Here is a 13,758-nt window from a genome sequence, read left to right as displayed (position 1 = left end):
AGTTTGTTTGGGGTCGAGGAGCTTAAAAATTAATTTTAGTTATTTAAAAAGTACGGTAAAAAAAAAAAACGATTTTCTGGCACGTGGAATGTGGTTATTGGTTTTGGGGAAAGAAAGTCAAAGAATTCATTTGAGCTCTGAAAAAGATTCGGGCGCATGTGATAACGACTTCCATGGTAGAACGAATGCTCAATTGTTTATTTGATTCGTCTGAGTTTCCTATGTCAGAATGCCATGTCATCTTCCTCTCAGCACAGAGGAAAATGAAGAGTCCTGCTATGCTGCTGACAAAAGGTACCCTAAGTGGGACATATATTAAAAAATAATAATAATAAAAAATTTTGTTCTTTTTTTGTTTTTAAGTTAAATTTTTATGAATTAATATTTAATTTTAATGCCTCAAAATTTTTTTTTGAATATAAAACTAAAATCTAAGGGTGAAAAAGTTAATCCTCTAAGGATTGTATCATCCAAAATGAATTCTATCATCCTAAATTTGGTGCTAATGCTTTAAATTTGGTGCTAATACCTCAAATTTAGTGCTAATACCTCACATTTGGATTTTCCTTTAATATCTCTCTTCTTCAATTAAAGAAAAAATAAAATAATTGGCCACGTCAGACTTTAGCAGATGCTCGGATGACCTTAAGATGCGGAAAATCTCTACTCAAAAATGAATATGAATAATACAATATAATACCGAAATTTGAAGATCTTTAATACTTTAAATAGGGTGAAACTAAACAGCACGTGCTTCAGCTAAAAAAAAAAAATTAATATTTTTAATTATAAAAAATAAATAAAAATTTAGCTGCCATGCCACGTGTGTCACAACCCCTTTAAATATCATTGTTAAAATTTTGTTTTATATTTTCAAAAACAAAAAAATATTAATAAACAATTTAAAGCACAATAAACAGTTTTCACATTCATTTATATTAGAACACTTTTTTTTAACCCAAAAATAAAAATAAAAAAATTATGAATACACATTAACAAACATACCAGATTAGAAGAATTTTTTTTCTTCCAAAAAGCTGTTGGTTCAAGATATCTCTATTGAGAGCTCCTACTATTAGGTCCGAGTATAAACCAACCCTTTTACAGCATCTAATCATCATTTGACACATCATTAATTTAAGAAAAATACAAAAAATAAATGTGAGAACAAACACACCAGATCAAAGAACAAAAACACCCCTGACCGGCCGTGACCCGCCTCAAAAAATATTTTTGATGCCTTAAAACTCGTTTTCTCAAAACCCTTTAGAGATTTTATCACTCTAAAGGCCAAAAAAGGTGAATCACAGTACCAAATGAGGTGATTGACGACGTCAGAGGAGGTGATTCATGGCTGGGTCACGGCCAAACCCAGCAGTGGGTCACACCAGACCTACTAGCGTGACCCAACCATGGGTCAAAAGAGAGAGAGATTCAGAGAACCTCGTGGCTCAAATCTAGTGTATTGTGTTGCAGGTTATTTTTATGCATTTTTGTTTTGTATTTACTTATGTGTCAATTATTGATTAGGGGATGTAAAAGTGGCTTTTTTATATAAGTTAAACTCATCTCTATTTGCTTTTTCTTCTTTTTTGTTTTCTTTTTCCTCTACAAAAGGCTGGCAAAATGGGCTGATGAGCATGTGTTTGATGCCAATTCCATTATTGCAGGCTGCAGCCCAATCCACCCAGCCACGAGGTTCTCTAAATCTCTCTCTTTTGAGCTCAAAATGAGCTCAAATCTAGTGTATTGTATTGCAGGTTATTTTTATGCATTTTTATTTTTGTTTTTACTTATGTGTCAATTATTGATTAGGAGACGTAAAAGTGGCGTTTTAAGGCCCGATATAAGTTAAACTCATCTCTATTTGCTTTTTCTTCTTTTTCCTTTACAAAAGGCTCGCAAAATGGGCTGATGACGATGTGTTTGATGTCAATTCCATTATTGCAGGCTGCAGCCCAATTTTCCCCTAGATTATTGGAAGGCTAGTCAGCCCATGGGTCCAATAGTTTGAGCATTAGCAAGGCCCAAGTAGATGGAATATATAGACAACCACCTGCAAAATTTGAAGTGTCTTCTGAAACTAGGGCTGGTAAAATGGGTTGTCGGGTTCGGACTCGGTTTGATTCACTTGGCCCGTCAACCCAAACACGACATGACATTTTACTAAACTCTAATCCTATAACTTTGAGAGTGATTTGTCTCGGATTCTCGCGTCGTATAACAAATTGTCAACTCTAACTAAAACCAACAAATACTAGCATTGTTCTAATTGGAGGACTCATTCAAAAAAAAAAAAAAGTAACACTAAAACCATATTTTATCTCATATTTTATTTTATTTTATTGACGTGATAGTACCATTGATCATTAAAATTTTCACAAGTCTAAAGTCTCTTTCATGGTGCTAGAGAAACAAAGAGATTCCATTAGTGAGAGGAAATATTCTTCCTATGCCATAGTTTGTCTGTATTAGATTTAGGTGAGAACTATATTGAACCCTCTCTAAACGTCCAAACAACTTGTCCCTGTCCGACCTAACCAAGGGCATTATGTATCCTAACAGTTTGAATGAAATAACTTATCATCATCCACCCACATTGGTCTAAGAGCACTAGTCAAAAAGCTTTTGAGTTGGGTTCTATTCAAAACCCTAGCTAGGCTGATCAAGCTAGCTAGATGACCTAGCCAACAGAGATCAAGGGAGAGTGAGAAAGATTAATGGTATACTCGCCTTACAAATCCATAGAATGTGATCCGATCTATTTTACGGTCAATATGATTCCTTTCTTTTATTTGTTGTCTATAAACAGTGATTAGAGCATATACCCTCTGCTCAAAATTTTCCCACCTGTCATATCCCACTTCTATATATGCAGGAGCAAGCACCCGTAGTTTGCATTACCCTAGGGCTTTAGATGCTTCTACTAGTGTTGAGTGCGGTTCGTCCACTACGTTGAAGTTGGTAGAAATCAAGGTTCAAAGCAAATTGAAGATCCCATCTTTCATTTGTGTGTGCGTTTTTTTTTGTTTGTTTGACATATTTGGATTTAATAATTTCTAAAAGTTTAAGTGTTCGTTTAGTTTTGCGGTATACGATTAATGAAAATGTAATATTTTTAAAAGTGCAGCTAAACTTCTAATAAAATTACAATTTGACTTTTAAAATCGCTTGTTTATTAAAAACGCAGTACTCCATTGATCTTGTGTTCAAAATGCCAATTTTGTCAAACGTACTATTAAATGAGACTTTTTCATAATTCTATTTTAATACGTGTGTTTGGCTTGCAGAAACACGAAACCAAACGTACTTTAATTATTGTTTTAGCGTGTACAGGTACCTGCTCCCAAAAGAGGAAATAAAAGGAGAGAGAAGGAAGAAAGGAATAATTTATAAGTAATAGAAGTCTTAATCTCATCTTTTTATTAATATACATGAATAATAAGAACCTAAGAACCAAGCAAAAAAACAAACTGTAGTGCATGGAGGGCCATCTCCATCATATCAAATTGGGTCAATAATCACATTGGAGCTCTCTCATGAGTATAAAAAGAGGGGAGGGGGCCAAGAGAATGCAAAAAAATAACTGCAAGAAATCAAAACACGTATTCAAACGTCGCAATCCAATGGATATACACATTCAAACGGAAAATCTACAATTAATTAACCATATCTATCTTGGGGAATTTTATCACCCAATTATGTTGACAATAATCACCCCCTTCCATGCCTAATTAATTCATTGTTAACGCTCCCACAATCATGTGTCAATCAGTAGGTCAAAATCAATCCAGTGCAATCAGGCAGACAATTGTGAGAGGATCTGCCCGAGTATCTCGAACACTTACTTGAACAGCTAGACTCATGTAGAAAAACGGGACGATTGTACAGGATCCCGATACGTGGCTATCTGGTCTTGTATGGCATTAATTGCTTGATGATGATGACAAGTTTGATTCCTCAAAGCTGCTGACTTTGTTAGTGCATGCCTTAGGAGAAGAAGAAGAAGAAGAGGATAGTGCGCAAAAAGGAGGAGATAAAGAAATGTTTGGCCCATCTTTACCGAGCCAGCTGAGTCAAAGAAATGAGATGATAATCACTGTACATTTGTCGTATTAACATCAAACGGTGACTAAGACTCAACCTATTCCTACTTCCTTTTAGATATATATTCGAGTTACTGAGTAGATGTACAATCTGTTAAATGGAACCAAAACAAAAGGAGGGCGGCGGCTCTCAAGTCTTAGCTGTTCAGCTAGTGACTGCATTCTTGGCCATTTCTGTACAACTTTTCATTGCCAATTTCTGGTCAGGAAACTCTTGAATTTTAGATTTGTTAAAACCACCAATAATCTAAAAGATATTAAACTGATAAAAAAAAAAAAAACTTTTAACACACTCTCTCGGGGCTTGTTTGGGTGTGCGTTTAAAAGGCTTAAAAGTACGTTTAACACTCAAAAAGTTCGTTTGAAGAAAAAAGTATTCGTTTGGTAAAAAAAATTGAAAGCGCTTTTAAGGGTTCAAAAAGTAAAAAAGCTTAAAAATAAAGCTTTTGCCAAAAAATATTTTTTGACTTAAAAGTTCTATGTCTTAAACGCAATCCCAAATAGACTATCAATATAAATGAAGCTCAACATGTAAAATATTTAATTGAAATGAGATAAATTATAGAGGTCGGGTTTGAAATCAAAACGTTTTGCTTTGATATGATCCTATCATGTTAAGAGTGTGTTTAGCATTGCGATTTCACAGACAAAAGTGTGATTTTAACTCAAATCGCTAAAAATGTATCATTTAAGAGCGCATCTTTAAAAATTTGTTACTCAAATTGTAGGCAAGGGGTGCGCTTTTTAAAAGAATTCATGATTTTACCAAACACTTGATTACGTTTCTTAAAATTAAACACTTTAAAATCGTTACTTTTAAATATCACGCTTTAAAATTACAAATCCGAAAAATATAAATTTAGTCATTTATATATATATATATTAAGCTAAAACGTCATTTTGCATCTCAACACTACTTTTTCCAACACTTTTTTCCTCTAAGAATGAGCATATATAATTGCCATGCATGCCATTAAGGTCCACAATAATTCTCTTTTCCATGCAATTTCAAGACATTCTTCATGTTTCAACTTCAACAAAATCAGAATTTGCGAAGGCAAGATGACTTATGATGTGGGTAACCAGGGAAAAATGCACAAGCAATGAGTTGTGATAAATTTAGCCAAATTTTGGAACTAAACGGAAAGGATAATCATACTTTAAAAGGGACAAAAGATAGAAGTTTTAGTCTCTCATCCCTTTTGTACTCCTTCGTGTGGATTTGGAGAAAAAAAATGGACTCTACATAATAAGTAAATGGGGATAACCTTCAAGCCTCACCATACCTTATCCTAAGAAAACTATTATTGTCTTCAAATTCCTTCTTCTTCTTTTTCTTTTTATGTAATTACACAACATACTCTTCTGGGAGTGTATATCATGAATAAGAACAACCCTTCTCTTCCACCAAAAACATTACCATTTTCGAGGCTTAATTTTATAGATTTAATGGTATATATGTTTTTACGTCATTAAAATTTTTTAAATGATGTATTACCATGTGAATTGTTAGACCTAATAAAATAAATTTACTTATTTATATTTTTAGTGAAATTGAGAAAATCCTGATATGTGCATTGATTAACATTTTCTAATCATGGGGTACAGCTAATTAGTTATAATGGATTTATCTTTCCTAATCATATGGTTGCCTAATTAATAACGAATCCTTCAGTCAATGCAATATAATTAGTGCCATGTGAAACACTAACACTAGCTAGCTAATTGCTAGGTCCCATCTTAAACATTTCAACCAATTTATACATTTCGTAATCAAATTCATAATCAAGACTAGAAATCTTCATTTAATGCAAATAAGACGCAATCTGATACTGACACGTGTATAATTGGAAGTTATATTAATCTTATATATATCTGTGTGACCCACCCCACAATGATACGTCCAATAGTAAAGGACAAAATTTTTCGTCAAATTGAGTTAGGATAAAAATTTTCTAATTCAGTATATTAAATTGATATATGTCCTATAACGTATGTGAGAATTAAATGTTTTGTTAATTATATTAAAAAATACTTATAAAAATTATATGCTCTTGGGACATATGTGAGGTTAAGGATCCATTTGAGATTGAGGTTTCAATAAGTGCGATTTTAAAAATTGCGTTTTTGAAATCGTTATTTTTTAAAATCACAAAAGCTTCTAGTAAAACATGTTAAAATATTTTTTTTTATCAAATATTTGTTATGTGAAATCGTGATTTTGATTTAAATTCGTTATTTTTCAAATAAGCATCTCATAACCTACTTATAGAAATCGCAGATTTTTTTCTTCCTATTTTATATTAAGTGTTTTTAAAATGGTAATTTCAAACACCGTATATTTTGTGATATCTTTTAAAAACACAGATTATTCTTGCGAAATTTCAATCCCAAATGCACCCTAATTAATTCGGTCGAAGAAATTAAATTAGAAAAGTAAATGCATATTGGGATTTGATAACAAGTAAACCTTGAACTTTTAGTCTTTAGGACAACAGTTTGTTAGGTCAGATGTAGTAAATGAGGATCATTGTTATTACTTCTGTCCTCTTCTCTTTGGATAAGGATTTATGAGAGTTGCTCCTACAAAAAAGAACCTATTTATAATTTTCCTACCCCTCTTCTTTGGACAAGGGGCAGGAGGAAACTCCTATTCAGTATGTAATAGGCATACTGGATAATAATTCAGTATAATTTACTGCCCAAAATTACTAAACAACTTACATGAATCTCACCTGTCTCAATAGGTATTTAAATAACCTAAAATTTTTTTTGGATAGACAAGTTCCATGTGGGTTGTTAATTTGGACACCAAATATGAAACAATCTATATAAAACCTATATGCTCGATTAGGTCTCAATTCAGGCCAACTTTGCCTATCTTTGCCTCTGAATTTTAAAATTATAAGCATAAGAATAAGAGAATTTTCTCTCTCGATCTATATATAAATTAATTAAGAACCTTCGGTTCCTCAGCACTCTGTGATGATGATGATGCTGTTAGTTTGGAGTGTTTTTTGTCTTCCTTGCACACGAGCAGATATAGCTGGAATAAGGGCCCACTCTACGTCAATAACACGTGGCGCGCTGTGGGTGGCCAGAAGGTCGCATTAGGTGGACCATATCATGACGACAGAGAAACCCGAACCGCGTGATGAGTAGCGCGGGAATTGGGGTGGACCCCACCGGCTTACGTGTGGACCGTTAAAAAGCAGCCTAACCCCCCTCTCCAAGGTCTGACCTCATCGATGCGGGACACACCGCGCCAGACAATCTCGTTAGAGGTCAGGTAAGGGTGGGCCTCCATCACGTAGGTTTCGGGTTACCAAATTACATAAAACACCCTAACCATTTTCCGACCTTTTTTTATATCTAAAAAATAATACTATGAACTATTTTTTTATTCTCTTAATGTTGATGTGGCTTTCAAAATTAGATCAAAATTCAAGTATAATTCATCTAAAATTTAATAGTGATTTTTTAAACCACATCAATTTTAGGAAGATAAAAAGATGAGTAATTCTAGGTGGCCTACTTGTATCCTACTAAGAATGGTGTGACTATTAAAATTATCATTGAGCTTGTGATTGATCATTATTAAATTTTGATCAAAGGGTGATTTTAATAGCTACATCATTTTTAGCGGGACACAAATAAGACACAAGTATGTCACTTAGAATTACTCTAAAAAAATGATCTCTAACATTACTAAAAAAAAATATTAAAGTTTGGAGGGTATGTGAATTATTTTTAATTATTTTTTATTTATGAATTTTTTTCCTCACTAATAATTTTTTATTAGAACTTAGTGGCCACACTCCTATGGATAGTGTATTTAATAAAATAATTAAAATAAATAAATAAATCACGTCGGAGCGTTTGCATAGTCAATACATTTTGAGTTTGATAAATAAGTAACGTTTAAACTCCTCCTACAAAGTTTTCACACCAAGATTATAATACAATTTCCCACCAGAAATTGTATTATAATTAATGTCGAATTCATACAATTGAATTGGGCAAATGTGAGTAGATACTATGCACGTTGATCTCTTTTTTAACTTTTTCTAAAGTCTATGTTGCTTTATAAGATTAATACAATTTGCACGTGTGATCACTTGATGAAATTTGTCTAACTCTTTTTTTATTGGAAAGAGTCTTTCTATAAACCAAGGTTTAATTTGAGGAATTTCTTATAATATAGTAGTGAAAAATAAAAATAATTATATATTCAGAGTCATATGTCAATTTAATAAATTGAATTAAAGAATTTATCCAATCCACACTCCAACCAAATATGAGAAAAATGCTATCCATTTTTAGAAGTGAGACTACTTGCGATAACCAAGACGCTAAGAATTTACGCTCCATTTGTTTTCGACGTAAAATATTTTATGAAAAATGTTTTTTTTTTTTTTTCAATGTTTGGTATGATTGAAAATTGTGATCAAACCGAAAACATTTTTTTGGTTGACTATGAAATCTTATTTAATTTTCGTAAAAGGGTTTCATTTTTTAAACAATTGTCAACCATTTTTCAAGTTTAAGCTTATCTTCTCACATTCTTTCTCTCTCTACTGTCACCGAAGATCACCGACGACCGAGGTTGGTCACCAAAATCTGCCACAAAATGCTGCTAGAGTTGGTCATAATAAGTTGGATGTAAACAAACTTCGCCAGAAGTTGCCAGTTGTTGACTTACTGCCACCATAGGTTGCTGAAATCTGCCACCGGTGTTTGTCGAAAGTCGCTGGCCTTTTTGGCCACTGTTGGAGGTCGTCAGTTGTTGCCCGTTGTCGCTGATTTTTCGTATGAGCCAAATGCCAAAAAATGTTTTCAACTGAAATAATTTTCTAAAAAATGATTTGCTTAAATAGTTTATAATAATAAAAAATAAAAAAATTACGTCGAAACAAATAGAACCTAAAACTCGTAGGGTTTTCTTAAAAAGTAATGCTAGAAACCATATTTATATTTCATAATTATTTTACAATGTTAACGTAGATACAAAGGTACTCGTGGGGTTTCCTTAAAAAATAATGTTAGAAACCACATTTTTATCCCATAATTATCTTACAATATTGACATGACAATCTTAACCAATCTTTAGATCAATCACTGTTAAGAAAAAATAAAAAAAAAATAAAAAATTGATTAAAACTATCAAGTACGTCAGTATTGTTGAATAATTGTAAAATAAAAATATAATAATTTAAAACCTACTAAAATGTGTCGATATAAATTAAGAGGTAAAATTAATAATAAGATGAAGAGGATATATTATATTATGATATTTTGACCAAAGAGAATATACCAAACCTTTAATAAGAATAACAGGTAAAAACTGTTTCCTTAAAATGGGGGGACTGGGTCTGGGGTATTGGTCGATTTGGGTAGCTTTGGTTGGTGGATTCCTCCAAGGCAGAAGATAATGGGGAAGTTTTTTTTTATATAATAAATTTGCTATCAAAAAGGATAATTCCAACAGAATTAGTAAACGACAAAATGCTCCATTTTCATGTAGTTGAGGACTATGTCGTGCAGGACTCAAATTGTCCCCAAGCATGACAGATTCGATCATGTGCCACAAACAAAGCCACGACATTGTCGTAATAAAAAACTTTAACAAGAGATCTTAGTAGATATTATGCAATTTTTTCACATCACGCTCTACAGGCTACAGCTTATGATTCCAAATGAATGAGTGAAATATGTACAAATTGAAAGTGAGTGAGTGAATGAATGAATGAATGAATAAGATTCTTTCTCCGTCAAATGGATCGGGATTCTTCATATTATGCTGTTCGAATAATATAAAAATATGAACAGTTTAAAAAATAAGTCGTGGGGTTCAGCAGCCAAATAACTATTTTTTAGACTGTTTAAATTTTTGTGTTATTTAGACAATCTGATAATATTTTTTGGAAGGAAATTTATATAAATTTCATTCATAAAAATTATCACGAGCATAAAGCTCTTACAAGCAACCATAACTAAAGTTATAGGGTTACAAGTGTTACAAATGACGTATTACATTTTAGACTCAAAATCAATTCGCTAACCCATTACTAAGCTACATATTAAAAAACATATTTGTGCCAAACAGACTCAAACTAATGCATAGGTAGTGCTAATTGGACAGTATTTTCTTCATGAGGCATAATTGGGCAGCATTTTCTTCATGTATTAAATGAACTTGATGAATGTTGAACAGATTGCAAAAGAATAAACAACTTTGGAGCTCATTTCATTAGAGGAAAGGAAATCACATCACACATTGTTTTAATTGGTTTTATTTTAATATTTCATTCGGTAATTGTTTGTTCAGGCACAATCTAGTACGACACAAGGCCTCCATGATTCTTAGAATCTAGCTTGCACATAGAACACCTCTCAACCAGAAAAGCATAAAAAAAAAAAAAGTTGATTGGCCCGAAAGTCAAACACTTTCTTTATACAACGCACCCTTCCTTTCTCCCAAACTATTTGGCAAGCAAGCATTGCATTAATTAATTATGGAAAACGTTTGGTTATTAAAACTTGGAAAATGTTACCCATATTCTCTTCTCTCTTATACTTTTAACTTTATATATTTTGACGTAACATTAAAAATTATCATTAGATTAAAAAATTCAATAGCGATCTATAATGGTGATATTTAGTAAATTTTATCATCGTGGTAGCATATGTTACAATGCTATATTAGTGACAATTAAATTTAATGAGCGATTTGATAAGTACCATGTGAACTTATAAATCGATGGAATAAAATCATTGAGGAATTTTTTTAAAATTTTTGAGTAATCATACACATATTTTTCTTGGTTGGGAAAGTTTTGACGGGTACTGTAACTATTGAGATTTGACGATTCTAAGCGTCTTAGAAACCTAAATAACCCTTATAAGTTGATTTTCAAGACTAAAATATACCTCGGGTTTTGTATAAAAGAAGATCGGCTGTGTTTGGCAAAAGGGCTGGACCGGACCAAACCCAAAAATCAAAAAAATTATTTTCAAAATCAACTCCAACATTCTTACTTTTTACATTACATCAATCACTTTTTATTCCTATTTAAATAAAAAAATCACTACAAAACAAAAACTTTTTATTCTTTTTTATACAAAATATTATTATTATTTTTTTTTCTCATACCAATCAATTCTGCTACACTACCTTTGCACTCAATTTTTTCATTCCATTGCGGAACACATCCATAGAAATTCACAACGTGAGTAGGTAAAGAAAGCATTTATTAATGTTTGTGTGCCCGCACGAGGGTGAGAGATCAATTGTCAATGGCATATTCAGTCGAGTCCCCACAAGCCGGGATTAAAAAATTCAAAATTTAATGGTTTTAAGAAATAAAAATTCTGAGAATGAAACTCATGTCCACAGTGATGTAAGCACTAGCATCTACAGGACTGAAGGTTTGTTTATTAATTTTTTAATTTTCTTAATTTTTTGAGTAGATTATGCAAAATAAGATCACTTCTCCACCAACTGAATCTCATTTCTCTTAATGACCATTTTGTATCCAAGCAAATTGACTGCAAAATTATGCCAAAACAAGAACACCCCTCATCAAATCAAAAAGAGCACATAATATTTTACAGTGCATATATAACATATGCTTCACTATCATTCATTTGTCTTTGGATACAGAAAATCTATACATAAAATCCACACCATCAATTCAAAACGATAATAGGTACTGAAGCTGCTTCCTCTGCCTCTGCTTCTACTTCTTTTGCCATAAAGCTCTCACCTTCCGCTTCTTCTACTGCTGATGCCTTGGTTTCAATAACTCCACAAATTGTCAAGGTCTTCTGGCCCAACGGAGGTGGATGGGGCCTCCTGATGATGAAATGATTGCCTGCCCATTTGAAGATTTGATATGACCGAAGAGATCTCGGTGTTCATGTCAGTAGTCAGAGCTGTTTCCTGTGAGACACTAAGCATCTCCCTCTCTGTTTTGAAACTCTGCCTCAGGTTTGATCCTTGATTTCCAAGTAAGGCCCTAAGAACAGAGTTCTCTTGCATTGTAAAAGAGCCTGGGAATTGTGGATTTCCCGAGAGTGGAGCAGTTTGAGCAGAGTAGAAGGAACTTGGAAGTGGGATTCTTGAAAGAATGTCGGTGGGATTCGAAGAACCTCCATAAAGAGAATTGTTGAAGGAATCAACCATCCCTTCGTGGTTTCTTTGAGCATACATGGGATTGGAGAAGCAGGGCACGTAAGCCGACTCAGCAACAGGTTTGGTCTTGCCAATATAAGGGGAAGAATCCATCAATGGTGGAAGATTAGGACCCAATTCACTCCCAATAGAACCCAATCTCACTATCCCAGAGAGATGGATTTTCTTCCCACCAGAAGTCTTTTGAAACACCCTACAAATCACCCATTCATTCTGCAATTCAAGAACAAAAACCCATCAACCTCAAGCAAAACAGAGGACAAACAGAGGGAAAAAGAGAAGAAAAAAAGTAAAAACATGAGAAACAGAGGAAAACATAGCTGATGAGTTATACCTTCGCAGTTTTTGGGAGGTTGTGGACTGAGAATTTACCCTCTAATCTGTATTCGTGCATGACCCAGTTGCTTTTCTCTCCTTTAGGGGCTCTACCCTTGTAGAAAACAAGGGTTTTCTTCATCCCAACCAGGGATTTTCCTCTATATATCTCCTTATCTTTCCCTGTGGCTTTCCAATAACCAGCTTCAGTAGCCCTGTTAGTCCTCAAACCAGTTGGGTATTTTCTGTCCCTCACACAGAAAAAGTACCACTCTTTCTCTCCCATTTTCGCTTTCCCTTCATCCAGAAAAACGAATAAAAATTTGATTAAGATAAATGACAAAGCTCCAAACGATTCACCAACCTTCATAAGAGCAACAGAGATATATAAATAAGAAAACCCATTTTTCAGAAACTTACATGGCAATTCCCAAGGCTCAGACTTGTTCAAATCCACCTCCCCAATAGCTCTAGCAGCGAAGCTGGTATCAGTAACTTTCTTGTACAAATAGTGACTTATAAGCTCTTCATCGGTTGGATGGAATCGGAATCCCGGCGGCAATTCCATCCGTTCCTCTTCCCTGTAAAGCCCTGAAACGTTTTCCATTTCCGGATAACTTGAAACCCTGTTGCCTTCTTATCTGAAACCTCTGTTTCCGACCCAGAAATTGATTAAACAATCTCCTCACAGAGCAAAACAAAAACCCAGAAAAAGAATATTGTTAAGAGAGAAAAAGGCTTGGAATTTGGAAAGAAAAGGTGGGCGTAGAGAGGAAAAGAAGGAACGCCATGGAACTAAAAAAGGTTGTAACTTAGAAAGATGGAGAAGTTAATTTAAAAAGCAGTAAGAGGAACACAAAGGCCATAAATACTGGTGTTTGGAGAGAAAGAAACGTGGTATGTAACGCAACCTGGTTGGTTGTTTTAGCCCCTTCTCTTTTCTTTTAACTTTTCTGTAATATTAATATTCTTCTAAATTTTGACTAAAGACAATTCTTCTTAATCCCACGCATGTAAAATTTGAGAATAAAACCAATTTTATATTCTTAATGTGGTTAATAAAGTGATCTAATTTTATGTTTCTTTCAATTTTAATTGTTTATTGCCTTTTCCAGTGGTTAAAGAGTTTTCTTGTAGATGAGA

General features: G+C 33.4%; 1 protein-coding gene across 1 annotated transcript; it reads right to left on the bottom strand.

The window, feature by feature from the left end:
• Window positions 1-11,662: 11,662 nt before the first annotated feature.
• LOC132175048 (NAC domain-containing protein 100) lies at window positions 11,663-13,456 on the bottom strand. Its single transcript, XM_059586854.2, has 3 exons — window positions 13,036-13,456; window positions 12,635-12,912; window positions 11,663-12,513 (listed from the first exon to the last, which is right to left on the bottom strand). The coding sequence occupies exons 1-3, from the start codon at window positions 13,220-13,222 to the stop codon at window positions 11,905-11,907; spliced, it is 1,074 nt and encodes a 357-aa protein (XP_059442837.1). The 5' UTR covers window positions 13,223-13,456; the 3' UTR covers window positions 11,663-11,904.
• Between the last annotated feature and the right edge of the window lie 302 nt (window positions 13,457-13,758).

The sequence above is a fragment of the Corylus avellana genome, chromosome 3, assembly GCF_965113065.1.
Source record: "Corylus avellana chromosome 3, dhCorAvel1.hap1.2, whole genome shotgun sequence".
Lineage (NCBI taxonomy): Eukaryota > Viridiplantae > Streptophyta > Magnoliopsida > Fagales > Betulaceae > Corylus > Corylus avellana.
Note: the sequence above shows the minus strand (reverse complement) of the source record. Positions and strands in the feature narration are given on the sequence as shown.